Source organism: Delphinus delphis, chromosome 3, assembly GCF_949987515.2.
Source record: "Delphinus delphis chromosome 3, mDelDel1.2, whole genome shotgun sequence".
Taxonomy (NCBI): Eukaryota; Metazoa; Chordata; class Mammalia; order Artiodactyla; family Delphinidae; genus Delphinus; species Delphinus delphis.
The window spans coordinates 64,167,414-64,189,132 of NC_082685.1; the positions used below are offsets into that span (position 1 = coordinate 64,167,414).

The following is a 21,719-nucleotide window of genomic DNA, read 5'->3' on the forward strand; positions in this document are numbered from 1 at the left end:
TTACAAATATAAGCATCCATTTGTATCTCTGCCTTATCTTCCCATCTCAGTGGAAGAGATGTCTTTCTCCTGGTCCAAGTTGAATCCTTCGGCCTGTGCTGTAGACTTCATCCTCAAAGCCTTCAAGCACACACCAGTAAATTATAATTGAGATAAGTGCTACAAAAGTGAGGTTAACTTGAGTGTAACTGAATTTAGTTGAAGAGATTAGGGAAGACTTCCATGAGGGAATGGCAATTTAATTGAGATCTGAAAAAAAGAAGAGCTGAACTATAAAGAGAGGTGAATAAAGAGAAATCCAGGCAGAAGGAACAGCATGTGCAAAGACCCTAACGTGGGACTGAGCATTTTGTGTTCAGTGAACTGAAAGAAGGCCAGTGTGGCTGAAGTAGAGAGGAGGAAGTGTGATAATAAGACAAGGTTGGACAAACTGAGGCTTTGCATAGCCTTATAGGCCATGCCAAAGATACTGATGTTTATCTTTGGAGCAGCAGGAAGCCACTGAAGTTTTTTAAATACAGAATGATATGATCGTATTAGCTACAGTATGGAAAAAAGTAGGAGTAGATGTAAATAGAGCAGTTGGGAGGCTATCGCAGTAGTTAAGGGGAGGAATGATGGCTCTTTGTACTATGGGATGACATTGGAAATGGAAAGAAGTGGGCATATCTTATGGCTGTTGTAGGAAATGAAATTGACAGAATTTGGCAAATGAAGAGTGAAGAAGATGGAGGTATCAAAGATGACACGTGTTTCTGGCTTGCATAACTGAGTATAAGGTGGTAGCATTCACTGAAAAAACCTTGTTTGAGGGAAAGGTCATAAATTCTCTTTTTAATAAGTTATGGGTGTGTTTAAGATGTCTAAGTAGTAATGTCAAATAGGCAGTTGGATATGGAGGGCTACTGATAGAAGTTTGGTGTAATTGAAGTTATTTTTGAAAACAAGAAAGGATGCCATTACCACACCAAAAATACTGAGGAATTCTTAAAAACAGATGAGATCCAGCTGATGAATAAATGAAGAGCAGAGAAAAACCACTGCAGAGGTAAGAATAGCTCTGGAGATGCACTTAACTCAAAACACTTGGTCAATAAATGCAGAACACTGTAATAGATGGGACCCTGAAGGAGTTGTCAAGGTGGTGGATTAAGCACTACATTCTGGCACTGTATGACCTGTCACCCTTCTCATCCCCTTCTTACACTGGAAACACTGGCAGCTCCCAGTGCCTGCTGCCAGGTCAAAACCCTAGGAATTACTGCCAAGCAAAGTGAACTAAGTCTTCACTTTGGCTCTTTAGGGTCAATGTTGGAACTGGAGTGAGAAGCAGAAGGGAGTCTGAAGTAACTCCAGATTGCCACACAGAGAGCAGAGGGGCAAAAAAGTTAAAAATATAGATTATGCTTATGGTTGCTAAGCCCAGGAAGAAGATACATTATGGCTCTCTGAAGTGGGAATTCTGATATAAGAGACTTCCAGTGTGGATACTAGCCAAATAGGGCAGTGTCCCCATGTAACCTACAATACCTGGAAAATACAGGAGGACATCCCACCTAGACCGTAAGTTCCAAGAATGTCTCATCACTCTTCTAAAATCTCCAGAGGTAGGTTGTTGTTTCAGAATTTATACTCTGTGCCATACAAACAGATTCTCAAATAGAGATATGAACAATCAGAAACAGTCAAATCTTTGAAGAAAATCAGTGCCATGGAAGAGAGGCCACAAATGCAACAAACAAAAGAATTAACACCTGAGGGAAATGGTAGAAAACTTTAAATATCTCTTTAGAGACAAGAGGCCGTTGAATCCATAATATAACAGGCTGCTATAAAAAAAATTATAGTCCCTGGAAACTAAAAATATCATCAAATTTTAAAACAAGAAATTAACCTAATATTGAGATGTATTCAGCTGAAAATTAAATTAGCTAGCTAGAAAATAGAATAGAGGAATTTTCTTAAACTATAGTGCAAAAGAGCATGGGAGGTTCTCAACAAATGCTTTTCCCTCCTTCTTCTTCTCGCCTCTTTGCCTGGTTAACTTCTGCTAGTTCTTCAAAAATAGATTCAGGTGCTATCTCTACTGGGAAGCCTCTCCTGACTGCTCTTCTCTCTTTCTAGATGAGTTGTTCTATCCTGGTAATTCTATGGCACTGTCATAGGACTCAAAACAGCAGTATAATTGTTTTTGTTCCTCTAGGCCCTAAAGCTATTGAAAATAAGCAGTATCTTTTATCTTCCTATTCCATTCTTGGGACATAAAATAGTTTGAAATGCTTGTTGAATGAGTTTTCTACTCTATTTAGAGGAAATAAACAATTTTACCATAATCAGTATTTTTTAAAATTGTAGTTTAAATATATGATAAATGTCTTTGGTTACTAGCTTTATCAAATTGATGTGTGAAAGGTATGAGGAGTTAGAAAATAGACTGTCTCTAATTAACAAACTGGTTGTATTCTGAGTTCATTTGTTGATTGATATTTGAGACCTAGAGTACTTTATACTATAATAAAATATAAATGGTTAGGTTTTGAGCAGCCCACAGAATTCTATTTAACATATAATTACTTGTTTTAATTCTGTCTTGGAATCTAGTAATTTTGCAACATGATGAAAATTAACTCAGGATTTCATATTTAATATGAAGGATTGAACATATGTTTACTTCTCCCTTCTGAAACCTCACTAAAATACCAATAAAGGCATTAAAAAAGGCATGAATCCACAACATAGAGAAAAGGAGACCTCAGCTGACAAGAAATAATCAGCAAAAGTTTGGAATCTGGAATGTAGATGAATAAATTATAATAGGCCTAACAGACAGAAAAAAAAAAAAGCTGAAACCTAGATACCTAGAACAAACCAAGAAGCAAACTGAGGCAAGCTGAAGTTTCAGAAATTAGAGGAATCACATACTCCTGAAGGAATAGATAGAGTTAATGTTGAAAATAGGATTTTTGGAAATCCTTAAAAGTAGCAATTAGATGGGCTTACCTGGTGGCACAGTGGTTGAGAGTCTGCCTGCCGATGCAGGGGACACAGGTTCGTGCCCCGGTCTGGGAAGATCCCACATGCTGCGGAGCGGCTGGGCCCGTGAGCCATGGCCGCTGAGCCTGCGTGTCTGGAGCCTGTGCTCCGCAACGGGAGAGGCCACAACAGTGAGAGGCCCGCGTACCACACACACACACAAAAAAGTAGCAGTTAGATGCTGTGATCCCTTCCGCAACACTATGTAGCCAGGCAGCTACTCTTTTTCCCACCATGGCAGTCCAGAGACATTGAAGCAAAGGGTCTGGACACAGGGATGCTCAGTACTGCTGAGGGCAGGGGTGCTGTATTGAAAACTAGCAGTGCGAGGTGGTGGGAGGAGGAGGGAAGGGAATTAACTAAAGTCTGTTTACTTACCCCAGACTCCTTACCCCACTCAGGAAAATACACCCCAGTTAAGGGACTGGAGGATTCCTCTTTTGGAAGAGACCTGTTATCTGGCAGTAATGACCTGGTCCCTGTCCAAATACCCTTCAGTAAAGCCCACTACTTCCTAAACCCCACTTATGAATCCAGAGTTTCCAACTGCTATTTAGTTGCCTCATTCTTTTTTTTAAAAAAAATATTTATTTATTTTTGGCTGCACTGGGTCTTCGTTGCTGCGCACGGGCTTTCTCTAGTTGGTGGCGAGCAGGGGCTGCTCTTCGTTGCGGTGCGCGAGCTTCTCATTGCGGTAGCTTCTCATTGTGGAGCACTGGCTCTAGGTGTGTGGGCTTCAGTAGTTGTGGCATGCAGGCTCAGTAGTTGTGGCTCATAGGCTGTAGAGCGCAGGCTCAGTAGTTGTGGCTCACAGGCTTAATTACTATGCGGCATGTGGGACCTTCCCAGACCAGCGCTCAAACCCATGTCCCCTGTATTGGCAGGCGGATTCTTAACCACTGTGCCACCAGGGGAGTCCTAGTGCCTCATTCTTAAACATTCAAGAATTACCAGGCATTTAAAGAAAATACTTAAAATAAAAGTTAGATACCAAATAAAAAGAAACCTGAAGGACAGAGACAATGCAAAGAAAAAAACTTCTAAGCCATATTTACATTATTATCCTCAGGATGATGAAAAAGTGTGTCCATGAAACAAGTGCAGGCTACTATAAAAAGGAGCATTCAGAGAACAAAAAGAATTATTAAAAAATAGTAACATAGAATTAGGAAAACATTCTATGAAGGATTGGGTAATGAATTTAAGGAAATATTCCAAAAGTTGAACAGACATTAAAGAGAAGATAAAAGATAGAAATAGTGGTGACCCAACTCTATGAGTATACTAGAAAACCACCGAATTGTATACTTCAAAAGATTGGGATTTATGGAATATGAATTGTATTTCAATAAAGCTGCTATTTTAAAAAGAAAAATAATTATAAGCTGAGTCTAGGCATTCTAACATCTGAAAAATAGTAGTTCCAGATATTATAAAGTAAACAGAAAGGGAATTAATTATTAAACACATAAAACTGGAAATTTTTCTAAAATTAAAAATGGTTATGAGTGTACATATTGAAAGAGCACACCAACTGCCCATCACAATGAATGAAAAAGACCCACACCAAGGCACAACGTTATGTAATATAAAAATCCTCAGGATAAAGAGAGAAGTCCTTCAGTTTTCCAGAGACAGGATAGATTCCCACCCAAAATTTGTTTCCAATTTCAAGGTTAATGATGCCATTCACATAACAGGAGGATATGGAAAGGTTTATTACTGATATGATGAAGCCTTCTAGAGAGGAGGGTGTCTCCTGAGCAGGACTGAAAATGGCTTGAGAGAGCAGGGAAAGGAGACTGTGTTGGGGTTTTTAGGTGGTTAGAGGGTGGGGCTGGGGTGAGGTTTTAACTTGGCTGGCGTTGCCAGAAGATGGAGCACCAGGGCTTATCAGCTTGTACCGATGTGGGGCAGAAGGGGAACATGGAGCAGTGAGGTTTAAATCTGTCAAACACTAAAAAATGCAATCAGTTTTTAAAATATACTGGTCTAGAATTCTGTACTCAGCTAAACAATCACTCAAGTGTGAAGATAGTATAAAGAAATTTTTTAGACAGGTCTTCCATGCACCTTTTCTCAGGAAATGAAGAAGATACTCCAGCAAAACCAGAAAGTAAATCAATAAAGAAGAAATCATGAGATCCAGAAGTCAGAGGCTCTAATACATAAAATATGTGAAAGAATTTCTTAGGATCATGGTAAAGGGAAATCCCGGGAATACATGTGTGCAGCATGTCTAGAGGATAACCAGTCCAAATTTGAGCAAGTATATTGAGATCTCCAGTAGCAATATTTTTTTAAAAAAGAGAAAAACAAAAAGAAGGAAAGAAAGAGGAGGAGAGAGAGAGAGGCAGGGAAGGAGGAAGGAAGGAAAGAAAAGAAAAGAACTGATAGATAATGTGGCATTTAAAAAATTTTTTGAGAGGAAATTTACACTTTTGCAAAAAGTTGGGATGAAATGGGTGCTTAGAAAACTAATTAAAAATTAGGTTATCAATAACTCAAAGGAAAAACAAAAACTTGTAGCAAAAAGGCGATATAAATAATATAGCTCATAGTACATGGCTCAGCTCTAAATATATTTAAGCAGTCATAATGATAAAATCATTGAATACATTTAATTTAAAAATATAAAGGAAGATATTAAAAGAAACAATAGAGTTAATAGGGTTGAAAACAGTTGTTTCATTATGGGGGTTATGAAACAAGAGGTTTTTGATAAAAGCCTTGTAGAACTATTTGACTTTTTTAAATGTATGGTATAATTTGATATACATGTAATTCTAAGTGTATTTACATTTCTAACTTGTGACACCAGAAACAACCTTCTACTGTTATAATCAGGAACATTTGTTTATTCTTTTCTCTACCAAACTACCTAGATGGTGAGTACAGGGCTTTCCTAATTTCCAAGGCTGGCTTGAGTTCTGGGGTTTGGTGGAAGGGTTAGCTCTCCTGAGAGTGGTATTCATGGAATTTTGAGAGGTGGAAGGCACAAGAGATGTAGCAACATGTCAGTGAGAAGGATGAAGACAGAGTGAGAAAAGTAAAAAGTAGCAAGGACAGGGAAGGACACTCTAGGGCAGCTGAAGTAGGGGAAGCAAAAGATACTTAGAGGCATAATTTACCTCTGACATCTGAGGAGGTGAAGGATGGTAGCTTGAGTCAGTCAATTTAAGTGTTGCACTGGTGGCTGGAGGAGGTGGCCAGGTAGGAAACAATTGTCAACTTTAAGGAGGGGGTTGGAGTGGAAGAGAAGGGTGTGGTGAGGTCAAAATGGGAAGGATAAAGAGTTAGTTGTATCAGGTAGGTAATGGATGAGCAGAGATAGGTATAGATAGGGCAGGGCAGAAGATAATGGGTTTTCAGAGTAATGCTCTCCTTTCATCCCTTACCCCACACCCCTCCAGTTTCTATTAGCGTTGACCTCTGTTTTATCATGTTAGAAGTGTTTGATAAATGCTGACTGACTATAGCAGAGTATATTTTCCCTTTCCTTACTAAATCTTCTGGTTCTTCAAATAAATACTAAGTTCTATCCCTGTCATTTATTAGAAAAGTTTTCATTCTAGGCTACTCTCACAGGGATGACTTTAAGACCTCTGATTCTGGGAGATTTTCTGTTCAGATACTTACCCCAATTTCCTACTGAGATGTTTGTTTTCTTATTCCTGAGTTTTCGGAGTTCTTTATATTTTGGATTCCAGTCCATTTACAAATGTTTTCTCCTAATCTATGGCTTGTCTTCTCACCTTAACCATCTCTTTCAAATAAAAGGTTTAAAATTTGATGAAGTCCAGTTTATCACTGCTGTTGTTTTATGAATCATCCTTTTAGTGTTATATCAAAGAAATCTTTGCCTAACTCAGTGTGATGAAGATTTTCTCCTCTGTTTTTTTCTAAAAGTTTTGTAGTTTTAGGATTTGCATTTAGAATCATGATGCATTTAGAGTTAATTTTTTATATGATGGAAGGTATGAATGCAAGTTGTTTTGTTTTGCTTTTGCATATGGATATCCAGTTCCAACATAATTTGTTTAAAAGAATATCCTTTCTCCACTGAATTGCCTTTGCATCTTGGTCAAAAGTCAGTTACTCTTATATGTGTGAGTCTATTTCTGGGCTCTCTGTTCAATTCCTTTGATCTGTGTTCCTTTGAGTCTATGTTTATGCTCATTGTTTTTTATGGAATAACTAGAATCACCGTTTCTTCTTCTCAGCTAGTTAGCTTACAGTTATTGGGTTACTTATATATAAAACTTGCATTTAAAAAATTAGGTATAGGGCTTCCCTGGTGGCGCAGTGGTTGAGAGTCTGCCTGCCGATGCAGGGGACACGGGTTTGTGCCCCGGTCCGGGAAGATCCCATATGCCACGGAGCGGCTGGGCCCATGAGCCATGGCTGTTGAGCCTGCGCATCCGGAGCCTGTTGCTCCGCAGCGGGAGAGGCCACAACAGTGAGAGGCCCACGTACTGCCAAAAAAAAAAAATTAAGTATACATTTTATTTATTTATATTTATTTTTTATTGAAGTATAGTTGATAAAACTTGCATTTTTGAGCCAAGAATTATAACTGAACCAAAGTAGGGAAGGAATAAATTATAAAACTTTGAAAAACAATGGAAAAGATTTATAGTGCATTTTCTCCATATCAAAAACAGAATTATTTTCTCAGATTGAAGTACAATTTAAGATTGTGTACAATAGTATGCCTTTTCAGTTGTATGTGTAATTTTACATTATTAGTATATAACTGCACGTACATTTCTACAACTTTGAATTCTTAGGATTTTGAATCTGTTTACTATTGAAACATTTTACCCTTTTTGTTTGTTTGTTTATTCTACAGGACTAAGTTTACAGCATGATATTTCTAGCTCTCTTCTAAGTTACTCAATCACAGACTCTTATACAGAACACAAGACTTTTGAAGAGAGTTTAAGTAGCTTCCCATCGCCTGAACTCTTCAGAGGATCAGATTATTTAGGTGAGAAAATAATTTCAACCTTAAGTTGCTCTACTATAGAAATTGCTCCTTTGTCCACAAATCCTGCAATGAATAATGTTCCTTTTGAGGAGGTATACTTCTTTTCCACCAAAACCTTCTTCTGCCCACTATCCATTGTGTTCCATGCTCAGTCACATAGGACTATAGATCAAAAGCCCTCAGATCAGGGAAGGATGAAAAGATTAGCATTTATATGTAATACATATCCAGTTAGTAAACAGTTTTGCACATAACATATGTATACTTGTTCTCTTGAACGATGGGCTGTCTTTTACTTCCTATACTTCTCTTACTTTTCAATAACTAAAAGCTTGACTAGACCATCTCCCTGTCTGAATTTTTTCTCCAAATTAACAGTTATTTACATTTAGTATATGTATAATTAAGAGCCTTTGGTTAATGATGCATATTGAACACATGCCTTCCTCCACAACTTTGCGCAATGGCTTTTTTAAAAAGACATAAGCACATAAGAGTAAAGAGAATGGGGAAGAATAAAGCATAAAGTTTGGAAAGCTAGAGAGCAAATGGTCTGATAAAGCAGAATTGAAAAAACTGAGTCCTAAATCAACAATGAGAATACCCCAGAAACAAGTTAGTTTGTACAATACCATAGTATCCCAGAAAAGTTTTCAATGTGGCTTGTAAAATACTTGTAAAAAGCTGTGTCTGAAACACAAAAGATGTGGTGACTTCTCCTTTCCTACTCAAATGGAGTCTGGAGATTTATTCTTTGGGGTGTTTTGAAACAGAGGGACTCTGGACTGGAGGATACTAGGCACTGTTAATAGCAGGGATAGCATGGTATTTTGAAATGTTAGTCCCAATTACTCATTCCCCTGTAGTAGTATTATATAGCCATACCCTTGTCATAGCCTCATAGTGGATGAAGTGTACTTTCTCACTCTTTTGCTTTGGAGTTGACCATATGACTTACTTTGGGCAATAGGATATCAGTAAGTGATACATAAACTTTTGATATGTGCATACATGATTGGGCTTGTCCTCTTATCCTTTTGCCATCGTGAGATGAATACAGATCTTCTTCCACTTATGATGGAAAAAACTAAGTTGAACTATTATAAGTCAGGGACCACATGTATATCCTAATTAGCTTTTACCTCTCCTGTGGGACTCCAGAATAAGAGATACAGAGCAGGATAGCCCCAGGCAGACTGCAGACTTCAGAGAGCTGCTCCAGCTGATCACCAGACCCATATAATCTAAAGCAGAGCTGCTTGAGCCAAACAGTAGACATGAGTATAAGAAATAAATACTTTCATTTTATGCTAGTGGCATTTCAGTGTTATTTATTATACAGAAAAAACCAACTGCTTCAGATACTGTAGTGAATGCAGAAAGGGGGAATTAAATGCAAGTGTACATTCCAAATTGTGGTACTTGCTCACCCAGTGCCTATTCTCATCCTAACCCAACAGCTCATTACTCTGTTCAGCTTCCAGAATGCTAGCACCCAGAATTGAAACTTTCAGGCAAGGGAATGGAAGGTTTTTTCCTGAGAAATCTGAGCAACCCTAAAGAAAGTATCTAAAGATACTGGCCTCAGTAGTCCTTCAATGAAACTGACAAGAACCCTACAGTGAAGCTGCCTATGTGACAAGCCCCAACTAAGCCATAGAGATCCCACTTAGCCATTTAGGGCCCCCAGAGAGCCAAGGACTACTAGACTTCTGAGAAAACCCTCTAACATAAAACATAGAGATCAGAACAAAGCGAAATATGGTAGTGAGTCAGTAAGGTGTTGGAATAGGAAACCCTAGACCTGCCTTCCCCCAGGGACACACCAATTCAACAACAATACATGGACTAATTCCCTTTGTGAGAAATCTAAAAACTAGTTGAGGGGCTCCTGCACCCCAGGCAAGCTTGAGACCAGTCACATCAGAGGCAGTAGGAAGGACTTCCCTGGTGGCACAGTAGTTAAGAATCCACTTGCCAATGCAGGGGACACGGGTTCGATCCCTGATCCGGGAAGATCCCACGTGCTGCGGAGCAACCAAGCCCTTGTGCCACAAGTACTGAGCCTGTGCTCTAGAGCCTGCAAGCCACAACTACTGAAGCCCGCACACCTAGAACCCATGCTCAGCAACAAGAGAAGCCACCACAATGAGAAGCCCGTGCACCACAACAAAGAAGAGTAACCCCCACTTGACGCAACTAGAGAAAGCCCGCACGCAGCAACAAAGACCTAACTCAGCCCCCACCACACCCAGAGAAGCCAGTAGGAAAATTCAAGACACGCTTTCACCATAATTCACACCCCCAGCACAGGTTGGCAGGAAACCTTCAGCTTCCAGCTTCTCCCTAGGGAGGGAGGGAAAGGACTGAAGCATGTGTCAAAAGTTCTCAATTTTCTGGGAATAGTCAAAGAATTGCCTACTGTCTTATCTGCCTCAGAGGGCTGATGGGACCTGACATACTCTAGAAGTCTGATGGGTGCTGAAACAAAGATAGTATTTTGTCCTAGCATAAAAACATTCACTAGATCCCAGCTTCTCTCTGGAGCAGGAAAGAGTTGGACTGTGTCCAACATTCCAACATTTCCGGGGGCTGCTCAAAGGAATAGTTTTTGTCTCATCTGTCTTGGAGCACTGATGGGACTTGGTGTATCCTAGATTCCTCATGGGCACTAAGAACAAAGACTGTGGTTTGAACTGGCAAGAAGGTTTGAGAGGATCCCAGAATCTCTGGTTGGGAAGATTGGTGAAGGTCTTCTGTACGACACCTATCTGTGAAGACTGGGAGAGGTGGCTGTTTTTTCTAATGTGCAGATACCAACACAAATCATTAAAGAAAAAGAAACAGCAAAACATGGTCCAAAAAATGGGAATAAGATAAAGCTCCAGAAACTGACCCTAATTAAATGGAAATATATGAACTACCTGACAGAGAATTCAAAATAATTGTCATAAAGATGTTCAACAAATGTTCATAAAGAGCTCAGGAGAACAATGCAAAGAGAAAGTGAGAATTTTAAGAAAGAGATAGGGAAAAAAGTTAACCAAAAAGAAATCTTAGAGCTGAGAAAAACAGTAAATGAATTTTAAAAACCCAGTAAAAGAGATTGGACTAGATCAAACAGAAGAAAGAATCGGCAAACTCAAAGATAAGTCATTTGAAATTATCCAATCAGAGGAGCAAAAAGGAAAAAGAATATAAAAGAATGAAGAAAGTTTGAGATTTCTGTTAAGAAAACAGATCAGTATATGGATTGTGGGAGTCCCATAGGGAAAAGGGAGGTAGGAAGGGAGGGAAAGAGAAAGGGCCAGAAGGCTTTTTCACAGAAATGGTGGCTGAAAACTTCCTAAGTCTGAGAAAGGAAATCTACATCCAGACCTAGGAACCCCAACAAACCTCAAATAAGATGAACCAAAGAAATTCACATGGGTGCACATAATCAAATTGTCAAAAGTCAAAGACAAAAAGAGAATTTTGAAAGCAGCAACTAAAAAAGTGACTTGATATGTACAAGGGGACCCCATTACACTATCAGCGGATTTCTCAGGAGAAACCTTGCAGGCAAGAAGGGAGTGGAATTTTATAGACAAAGTGCTGAAAGAAAAAAACTGTCAACCAACAATACTCTAACCAGCAAAGCTGTCTTTAAGAAATGAAGAGAAGATAAGGAATTTTCCAGACAAACAAAAGCTGAAGGAGTTAATCATCACTAGACCTGCCTTACAAGAAATGCTAGAGGGAGTTTTTCAAGTTGAAACAAAGGACTCTAAAACAGCAACATAAAAGCATATGAAAGTATAAAACTCACTGGTAAGTATATAGACAAATATACTAATACTATAACAGTGACATATAAATCACTTAGTTCTAGTATAAAAGTTAAATGACAAAAGTATTAAATATGACTATAAAAATATGTTAATGGATACACCATATAAAAGGATGTAAATTGTAACATCAGTATTGCAAAGTGTGTTTGAGGGGTGAAGTAAAAGTGTAGAGTTTTTGTTAAATTGTTATCAGCTTAAAGTAGACCGTTTAAACTATGTTTTATGTAAGCCCCATGGTAACCACACACACACAAAATATGTATAGAGGAGACACAAAAGAAAAATAGAAAGGAGTCAAAGCATATCAACATAAAAGAATCAGTGAAAGACAAAGGAACATGGCAAAAGAGGAAAGAGAGGCAAAAGAACTACAAAACAGAAAACAACAAAATTGTAATAGTCCTTCTCTATCAATAATTACTGTAACTATAAATGGATTAAACCCAATCAAAAGACAAAGAGTGGCTGAATAGATTGAAAAAAAATCCAGCCATATGCTGTCTACAAAAGACTCATTTTAGATTTAAGGACACACATGGACTGAAAATAAATGGGTGGGGAAAGATACTCCGTGCAAATGGTGACCAAAAGAGAGCAGGAGGGGCTATACTTATATCAGATAAAAATAGACTTTAAGTCAATAACTATTATAAGAGACAAAGAAGGATGTTATATAATTATATAAGGGTCAGTTCATCAGGAACACGTAACAATTACGAATAAATATTCACCCAACATCAGAACACCTAACTAACATATGAGGCAAACACTGACAGAAATGAAGGTAGGAATAGGAATCAATACAATCACAGTAGGAGACTTCAGTACCCCCACTTGTAATAATGGATAGAACATTTGGACAGAAAATCAACACTTAACTGATTTCAAAGTATCAATATATTGCAAAGCTACAGTAAATATAACATTATAGTACTGGCAATACAGACATGTAGACCAGTAGGACAGAATATAGGGCCCAAAACTAAATCCATAAATATATGGTCACCTGATCTTTCACAAGAGTGCCAAGAATACACAATGTGGGAGAAATAGTCTCTTCAACAAATGATGTTGGCAAAACTGGATATCCAGATACAAAAGAATGAAATTGGACCCTTACCTTATATCATACAGAAAAGTCAACTCAAAATGTAGTAAGGACTTAAACGTGAGAACAGCAACTGTAAAACTCCTAGAAGAAAACAGGGGAAAATCTTCATGGCAATTGGTCTCGGCAGTTATTTCTTTATGTGACACCAAAAGCACAGGGAACAAAAGCAAAATTAGACAAGTGAGCCTTGATAAAACTAAAAAGCTTCTGCACAGAAGAAGAAACAATCAACAGGGTGAAAAGGCAACCTATAAAAAGGGAGAAAATATTTGCAAACCACATATCTGATAAGGGATTAATATCCAAAATATATTGGAAACTCCCACAATTCAAAAGGAAAAAAAAATCCAAATAACCTGATTAAAAAATGACAAAGAACTTGAATAGACATTTCCCCTAAAGAAGACATTCACATTGCCAACAGGTATATGAAAAGATCACTAACCATTAGGGAAACACAAATCAAGACCATAGTGAGATATCACCTCACAACTCTTAGGATGGTTATTATTTTAAAAAAAAGAAGTGTTGGCAAGGATATAGAGAAACTGGACACCCTTCTACACTGTTGATGGGAATGTAACATAGTGAAGCTGCAATGGAACACCGTATGGCAGTTACTCAAAAAATTAGAAGTAGAACTACCATATATGATCCACCAATCCCACTTCTGAGTGTTTATTCAAACTAATTGCAGTCAGGACCTAGAAGATATATTTGCACTCCCGTGTTCATTGCAGCCTTTTTCACAATAACCCAATGTGGAAACAACCTAAGTGACCATTGAGGGATGAATGGAGGAAGAAAATATGGTATATGCATACAATGGAATATTATTCAGCCTTAAAAAAAAAGGAATATCAGGATATATGTATATGTATAGCTGATTCACTTTGTTATAAAGCAGAAACTAACACACCATTGTAAAGCAATTATACTCCAGTAAAGATGTTAAAAAAAAAAAAGGATATCCTGCTATATGCAACACTATAGAAGAACTTTTAGGACACCATAGTAAGTGAAATAAGCCAGTCACAGGAAGAAAAATACTATATGATTCCACCTGTATGAGATATCTAAAGAAGTCAAATTCATAGAAGTAGAGAGTAGAATGTTGGTTGCCAGGGCCCTGGAAGAAAGGGGTGTGGGGAGTTGCTATTCAACAGGTATAATTTCAGTTATGCAAGATGAATAAGTTCTAGAAATCTGCTGCACAGCACTGTGCCTACAGTTAACAATACTCTATTGCACTCTTACAAATTTGAGGGTATGTCTTCTGTTAAGTGTTCCCACCATAATAAAATTAAAAATAAGAGAAGAAACCAAGCAGAAATAGGAATACAAGGAAGATACTGGAAAAAAAAAACCTTCACTGAGATAAAAAAATGTATATTGCATCCATTGAATAGGAATAGGATGCTGTGGGAAAAAAAGGGGGGTGAATATCAGAGAACAAATTAAATGCAGTAGTAGAATGGAAAACTCAATAGAAGGATTAGAAGATAAGTTGAGGAGATTTCCCAGAAAAAAAAAAGTCAGGAGGAAAACACAAAAAATGGAGAAAAAAGGTAAGTTAGAGAAGCAATATATGAAATCTAATATCAAACAATAGGAGTTCCAGAAAAAGATAATGAAATAAACAGAAGGAAGAAAATTATCAGAGATACAATTACAGAACACTTTCTAGAGCTAAAGAATATGATCTCTGGATTAAAAGGGCCATACTGTGCCTAGCACAATAGATGAAAAACACCAAGACAAAACATTATGAAATTTCAGAACATCTGAGGATGGAATAAACAGAATGGATTTATACAATTTGGTAGAGTTTAGGATTAAATAGATGAAAAATACAGAGAAAACTAAACAAACAAGACTTTTATTGACTCCAGGAAAAACAAAAGGTGGTCATGGTATATACCACAAGAGTAAAAATTAAGATTTTTATGGCAGTTTATCATCATTATGTCTATATTGAATATTGGCCTAACTAAATATGTGATATAATAGTATGAGGACAATGGGAAAGAGGTGGGTAAAAGGAAATAAGAGTGTTAGGGGACTGCAGAAGCCCAAAGATTATTTAATATCCTGATGCCTTCAAGGCTTGTCTTTTTTTCTCTGTCTCACCCAAACTTTCTTCAACTACTGTAGCTTGGTATGGGCTGGGGACCTAAGTTGAGGAGAAAAAGATAATCTGCCACTTCTGTGCTGTTGTTCAAAATTTTGTGCCATTTCTCCCTGCTTTTTTAGATTGGGAGTGTCCCATGTTGGAAGAAAACTTGCTGTGTAAGAATTCCACTCTTTTGGACACCAGTAAAGCAGTACCGATACAGAAGGCACTACAGTTTTCAAACCTCTCTGCAATTTTAGGTAAGTTTCACATTCTTTTTCCTCGTATCACAAGAGGAAACCCTTGTCTATATTGGAAAAGCAAAGTACTTTTTCTTTTGAATGATTTCTAAGCTAAATTCATTGATTAGGATTACCTTTGGCTCCACATCATATCTGACTAATAGTAAGTAGCTTAAGTACATATGGGTTTACTTTCTTAAAACATTTATTTTGAATTTTAGACTTGAAGAAAAGTTGCAAAAGTAATACTAAGGGTTCCCATATACCTCGCATCCAGCTTTCTGAAATATTATCTTATACAATCGTAATACAATGGTGATAATCAGGAAATTAACATTGGTATTAAACTGTTAACTAAACTACAGACTTTACTCACGTTTCACCAGTTTTTCCACTAACGTCTTTTCTTCTGTTTCAGGATCCTATCTAGGATCCTACATTGAATTAGGTTGTTATTTCTCCCTTAGTCTACTGAGATCTGTGACAGATGCTCAGTGTTTGTCTTTCATAAGCTTGATACTTTTGAAGATTACTGATCAGTTATTTTCTAGAATGTCCCTCAGTTTGAATTTGTCTAGTGTTTTCTCATGATAGGAAAGAAATTATGCAATTTTTGATAAGAACACCACAGAAATGATGTATTAAGGAATTCTTAATGTCAGTACATATATCTTCTTATTGGTGATGTTAAACTTCACTTAATTAAGGTGGTATCTGCTGGTTTTCTCCACTGTAAAGTTACTAGTTTCCCTCTGTAGTTAATAAATACCTAGAAAAAGATAGTTTGAGACTCCATAAGTCCTGTTTCTCCTCAAACTTTCATTCACTGATATTACCATTCATCAGAAGAACTTGATTGCCACAGTTCTTACTGTGGTGTTCATCTCATGGTGATTTTCTTTTTTTTTTTTTTATCTTTATTGGAGTATAATTGCTTTACAATGGTGTGTTAGTTTCTGCTTTATAACAAAGTGAATCAGTTATACATATACATATGTTGCCATATCTCTTCCCTCTTATGTCTCCCTCCCTGCACCCTCCCTATCCCACCCCTCAGGCGGTCACAAAGCACCAAGCTGATCTCCCTGTGCTATGCGGCTGCTTCCCACTTGCTATCTACCTTACGTTTGGTAGTGTATATATGTCCATGCCTCTCTCTCACTTTGTCACAGCTTACCTTTCCCCCTCCCCATATCCTCAAGTCCATTCTCTAGTAGGTCTGTGTCTTTATTCCTGTCCTACCCCTAGTTTCTTCATGACATTTTTTTTTCTTAGATTCCATATATATGTGTTAGCATACGGTATTTGTCTTTCTCTTTCTGACTTACTTCACTCTGTATGACAGACTCTAGGTCCATCCAGCTCACTACAAATAACTCAATTTCCTTTCTTTTTATGTCTGAGTAATATTCCATTGTGTATATGTGCCACATCTTCTTTATCCATTCGTCCAATGATGGACACTTAGGTTGTTTCCATCTCCTGGGTATTGTAAATAGAGCTGCAATGAACATTTTGGTACATGACTCTTTTTGAATTATGGTTTTCTCAGGGTATATGCTCAGTAGTGGGATTGCTGGGTCATATGGTAGTTCTATTTTTAGTTTTTTAAGGAACCTCCATACTGTTCTCCATAGTGGCTGTATCAATTTACATTCTCACCAACAGTGCAAGAGGGTTCCCTTTTCTCCACACCCTCTCCAGCATTTATTGTTTCTAGATTTTTTGATGATGGCCATTCTGACTGGTGTGAGGTGATACCTCATTGTAGTTTTGATTTACATTTCTCTAATGATTAATGATGTTGAGCATTCCTTCATGTGTTTGTTGGCAGTCTGTATATCTTCTTTGGAGAAATGTCTGTTTAGGTCTTCTGCCCATTTTTGGATTGGGTTGTTTGTTTTTTTGATATTGAGCTGCATGAGCTGCTTGTAAATTTTGGAGATTAATCCTTTGTCAGTTGCTTCATTTGCAAATATTTTCTCCCATTCTGAGGGTTGTCTTTTGGTCTTGTTTATGATTTCCTTTGCTGTGCAAAAGCTTTGAAGTTTCATTAGGTCCCATTTGTTTATTTTTGTTTTTATTTCCATTTCTCTAGGAGGTGGGTCAAAAAGGATCTTGCTGTGATTTATGTCATAGAGTGTTCTGCCTATGTTTTCCTCTAAGAGTTTGATAGTTTCTGGCCTTCCATTTAGGTCTTTAATCCATTTTGAGCTTATTTTTGTGTATGGTGTTAGGGAGTGTTCTAATCTCATACTTTTACATGTACCTGTCCAGTTTTGCCAGCACCACTTATTGAAGAGGCTGTCCTTTCTCCACCGTACATTCCTGCCTCCTTTATCAAAGATAAGGTGACCATATGTGCTTGGTTTATCTCTGGGCTTTCTATCCTGTTCCATTGATGTATATTTCTGTTTTTGTACCAGTACCATACTGTCTTGATTACTGTAGCTTTGTAGTATAGTCTGAAGTCAGGAAGCCTGATTCCTCCAGCTCTGTTTTTCGTTCTCAAGATTGCTTTGGCTATTCGGTGTCTTTTGTGTTTCCATACAGGTTGTGAAATCTTTTGTGCTAGTTCTGTGAAGAATGCCAGTGGTAGTTTGATAGGGATTGCCTTGAATATGTAGATTGCTTTGGGTAGTAGAGTCATTTTCACAGTGTTGATTCTTCCAATCCAAGAACATGGTATATCTCTCCATCTATTTGTATTATCTTTAATTTCTTTCATCAGTGTCTTATAATTTTCTGCATACAGGTCTTTTGTCTCCTTAGGTAGGTTTATTCCTAGGTATTTGATTCTTTTTGTTGCAGTAGTAAATGGGAGTGTTTTCTTGATTTCACATTCAGATTTTTCATCATTAGTGTATAGGAAAGCCACAGATTTCTGTGCATTAATTTTGTATCCTGCTACTTTACCAAATTCATTGATTAGCTCTAGTAGTTTTCTGGTAGCATCTTTAGGATTCTCTGTGTATAGTATCATGTCATCTGCAAACAGTGACAGCTTTACTTCTTCTTTTCTGATTTGGATTCCTTTATTTCCTTTTTTTCTCTGATTGCTGTGACTAAAACTTCCAAAACTATGTTGAATAAGAGTGGTGAGAGTGGACAACCTTATCTTGTTCCTGATCTTAGTGGAAATGGCTTCAGTTTTTCACCATTGAGGATGATGCTGGCTCTGGGTTTGTCATATATGGCCTTTATTATGTTGAGGAAAGTTCCCACTATGCCTTCTTTCTGCAGGGTTTTTATCATAAATGGGTGTTGAATTTTGTTGAAAGCTTTCTCTGCATCTATTGAGATGATCATATGGTTTTTCTCCTTCAATTTGTTAATATGGTGTATCACGTTCATTGATTTGCGTATATTGAAGAATCCTTGCATTCCTGGAATAAACCCCACTTGATCATGATGTATGATCCTTTTAATGTGCTGTTGGATTCTGTTTGCTGGTATTTTGTTGAGGATTTTTGCATCTATGTTCATCAGTGATATTGGCCTGTAGTTTTCTTTCTTTGTGACATCCTTGTCGGGTTTTGGTATCAGGGTGATGGTGGCCTCGTAGAATGAGTTTGGGAGTGTTCCTCCCTCTGCTATATTTTGGAAGAGTTTGAGAAGGATAGGTGTTAGCTCTTCTCTAAAGGTTTGATAGAATTGGCCTGTGAAGGCATCTGGTCCTTGGCTTTTGTTTGTTGGAAGATTTTTAATCACCGTTTCAATTTCAGTGCGTGTGATTGGTCTGTTCATATTTTCTATTTCTTCCTGGTTCAGTCTTGGCAGGTTGTGCATTTCTAAGAATTTGTCCATTTCTTCCAGGTTGTCCATTTTATTGGCATAGAGTTGCTTGTAGTAATCTCTCCTGAGCCTTTGTATTTCTGCAGTGTCAGTTGTTACTTCTTCTTTTTCATTTCTAATTCTGTTGATTTGAGTCTTCTCCCTTTTTTTCTTGATGAGTCTGGCTAATGGTTTATCAATTTTGTTTATCTTCTCAAAGAACCAGCTTTTAGTTTTATTGATCTTTGCTATTGTTTCCTTCATTTCTTTCTCATTGATTTCTGATCTGATCTTTATGATTTCTTTCCTTCTGCTAACTTTGGGGGTTTTTGTTTGTCTTTCTCTAATTGCTTTAGGTGCAAGGTTAGGTTTTTTATTTGAGATGTTTCCTGTTTCCTAAGATAGGACTGTATTGCTATAAACTTCCCTCTTAGAACTGCTTTTCCTGCATCCCATAGGTTTTGGGTCGTCATGTCTCCATTGTCATTTGTTTCTAGGTATTTTTTGATTTCCTCTTTGATTTCTTCAGTGATCACTTCGTTATTAAGTAGTGTATTGTTTAGCCTCCATGTGTTCGTATTTTTTACAGATCTTTTCCTGTAATTGATATCTAGTCTCATAGCGTTGTGGTCGGAAAAGATACTTGATACAATTTCAATTTTCTTAAATTTACCAAGACTTGATTTGTGACCCAAGATATGATCTATCCTGGAGAATGTTCCATGAGCACTTGAGAAAAATGTGTATTCTGTTGTTTTTGGATGGAATGTCCTATAAATATCAATTAAGTCCATCTTGTTTAATGTATCATTTAAAGCTTGTGTTTCCTATTTGTTTTCATTTTGGATGATCTATCCATTGTTGAAAGTGGGGCGTTAAAGTCCCCTACTATGAATGTGTTACTGTCAATTTCCCCTTCTATGGCTGTTAGTATTTGCCTTATGTATTGAGGTGCTCCTATGTTGGGTGCATAAATATAAACAACTGTTATATCTTCTTCTTGGATCGATCCCTTGATCATTATGTAGTGTCCTTCTTTGTCTCTTGTAATAGTCTTGATTTTAAAGTTTATTTTGTCTGATATGAGAATTGCTACTCCAGCTTTCTTTTGGTTTCCATTTGCATGGAATATCTTTTTCCTTCCCCTCACTTTCAGTCTGTATGTGTCCCTAGGTCTGAAGTGGGTCTCATGTAGACAGCATATATATGGGTCTTGTTTTTGTATCCATTCAGCCAGTCCGTGTCTTTTGGTGGGAGCATTTAATGTATTTACATTTATCGTAATTATTGATATGTATGTTCCTATTCCCATTTTCTCAATTGTTTTGGGTTTGTTATTGTAGGTCTTTTCCTTCTCTTGTGTTTCTTGCCTAGAGAAGTTCCTTTAGCATTTGTTGTAAAGCTGGTTTTATGGTGCTGAACTCTCTCAGCTTTTGCTTGTCTGTAAAGGTTTTAATTTCTCCATCAAATCTGAATGAGATCCTTGCTGGGTAGAGTAATCTTGGTTGCAGGTTTTTCTCCTTCATCACTTTAAATATGTCCTGCCAGTCCCTTCTGGCTTGCAGAGTTTCTGCTGAAAGATCAGCTGTTAACCTTATGGGGATTCCCTTGTGTGTTATTTGTTGTTTTTCCCTTGCTGCTTTTAATACGTTTTCTTTGTATTTAATTTTTGACAGTTTGATTAATATGTGTCTTGGCATGTTTCTCCTTGGATTTATCCTGTATGGGACTCTCTGTGCTTCCTGGACTTGATTAACTATTTCCTTTCCTATATTATGGAAGTTTTCAACTATAATCTCTTCAGATATTTTCTCAGTCCCTTTCTTTTTCTCTTCTTCTTCTGGGACCCCTAGAATTCGAATGTTGGTGCGTTTAATGTTGTCCCAGAGGTCTCTGAGACTGTCCTCAGTTCTTTTCATTCTTTTTTCTGCTCTGCAGTAGTTATTTCCACTATTTTATCTTTCAGGTCTCTTATCCGTTCTTCTGCCTCAGTTATTCTGCTATTGATCCCTTCTAGAGTATTTTTAATTTCATTTATTGTGTTGTTAATTGTTGCTTGTTTCCTCTTTAGTTCTTCTAGGTCCTTGTTAAATGTTTCTTGCATTTTCTGTATTCTATTTCCAAGATTTTGGATCATCTTTACTATCATTATTCTGAATTCTTTTTCAGGTAGACTGCCTATTTCCTCTTCATTTGTTAGGTCTGATGGGTTTTTATTTTGCTCCTTCATCTGCAGTGTGTTTCCCTGTCTTCTCATTTTGCTTATCTTACTGTGTTTGGGGTCTCCTTTTTGCAGGCTGCAGGTTCGTATTTCCCGTTGTTTTTGGTGTCTGTCCCCAGTGGCTAAAGTTGGTTCAGAGGGTTGTGTAGGCTTCCTGGTTGAGGGGAATAGTGCCTGTGTTCTGGTGGATGAGGCTGGATCTTGTCTTCCTGGTGGGCAGGTCCACGTCTGGTGGTGTGTTTTGGGGTGTCTGTTGCCTTATTATGATTTTAGGCAGCCTCTCTGCTAATGGGTGGGGTTGTGTTCCTGTCTTGCTAGTTGTTTGGCATAGGGTGTCCAGCATTGTAGCTTGCTGGTCGTTGAGTGAAGCTGGGTGTTTGTGTTGAGATGGAGATCTCTGAGAGA

At 37.6% G+C, this 21,719-nt stretch overlaps 1 protein-coding gene across 1 annotated transcript in view; it reads left to right on the forward strand.

The window, feature by feature from the left end:
• MEIKIN (meiotic kinetochore factor) overlaps positions 1 to 21,719 on the forward strand; it is a 132,805-nt gene that overhangs the window by 2,646 nt on the left and 108,440 nt on the right. Inside the window, exons 5-6 of the mRNA XM_060006949.1 lie at positions 7,886 to 8,023; positions 15,218 to 15,337. Of these exons, the coding sequence (XP_059862932.1) occupies positions 7,886 to 8,023; positions 15,218 to 15,337 (258 nt within the window). The remainder of the gene's footprint in view (positions 1 to 7,885; positions 8,024 to 15,217; positions 15,338 to 21,719) is intronic.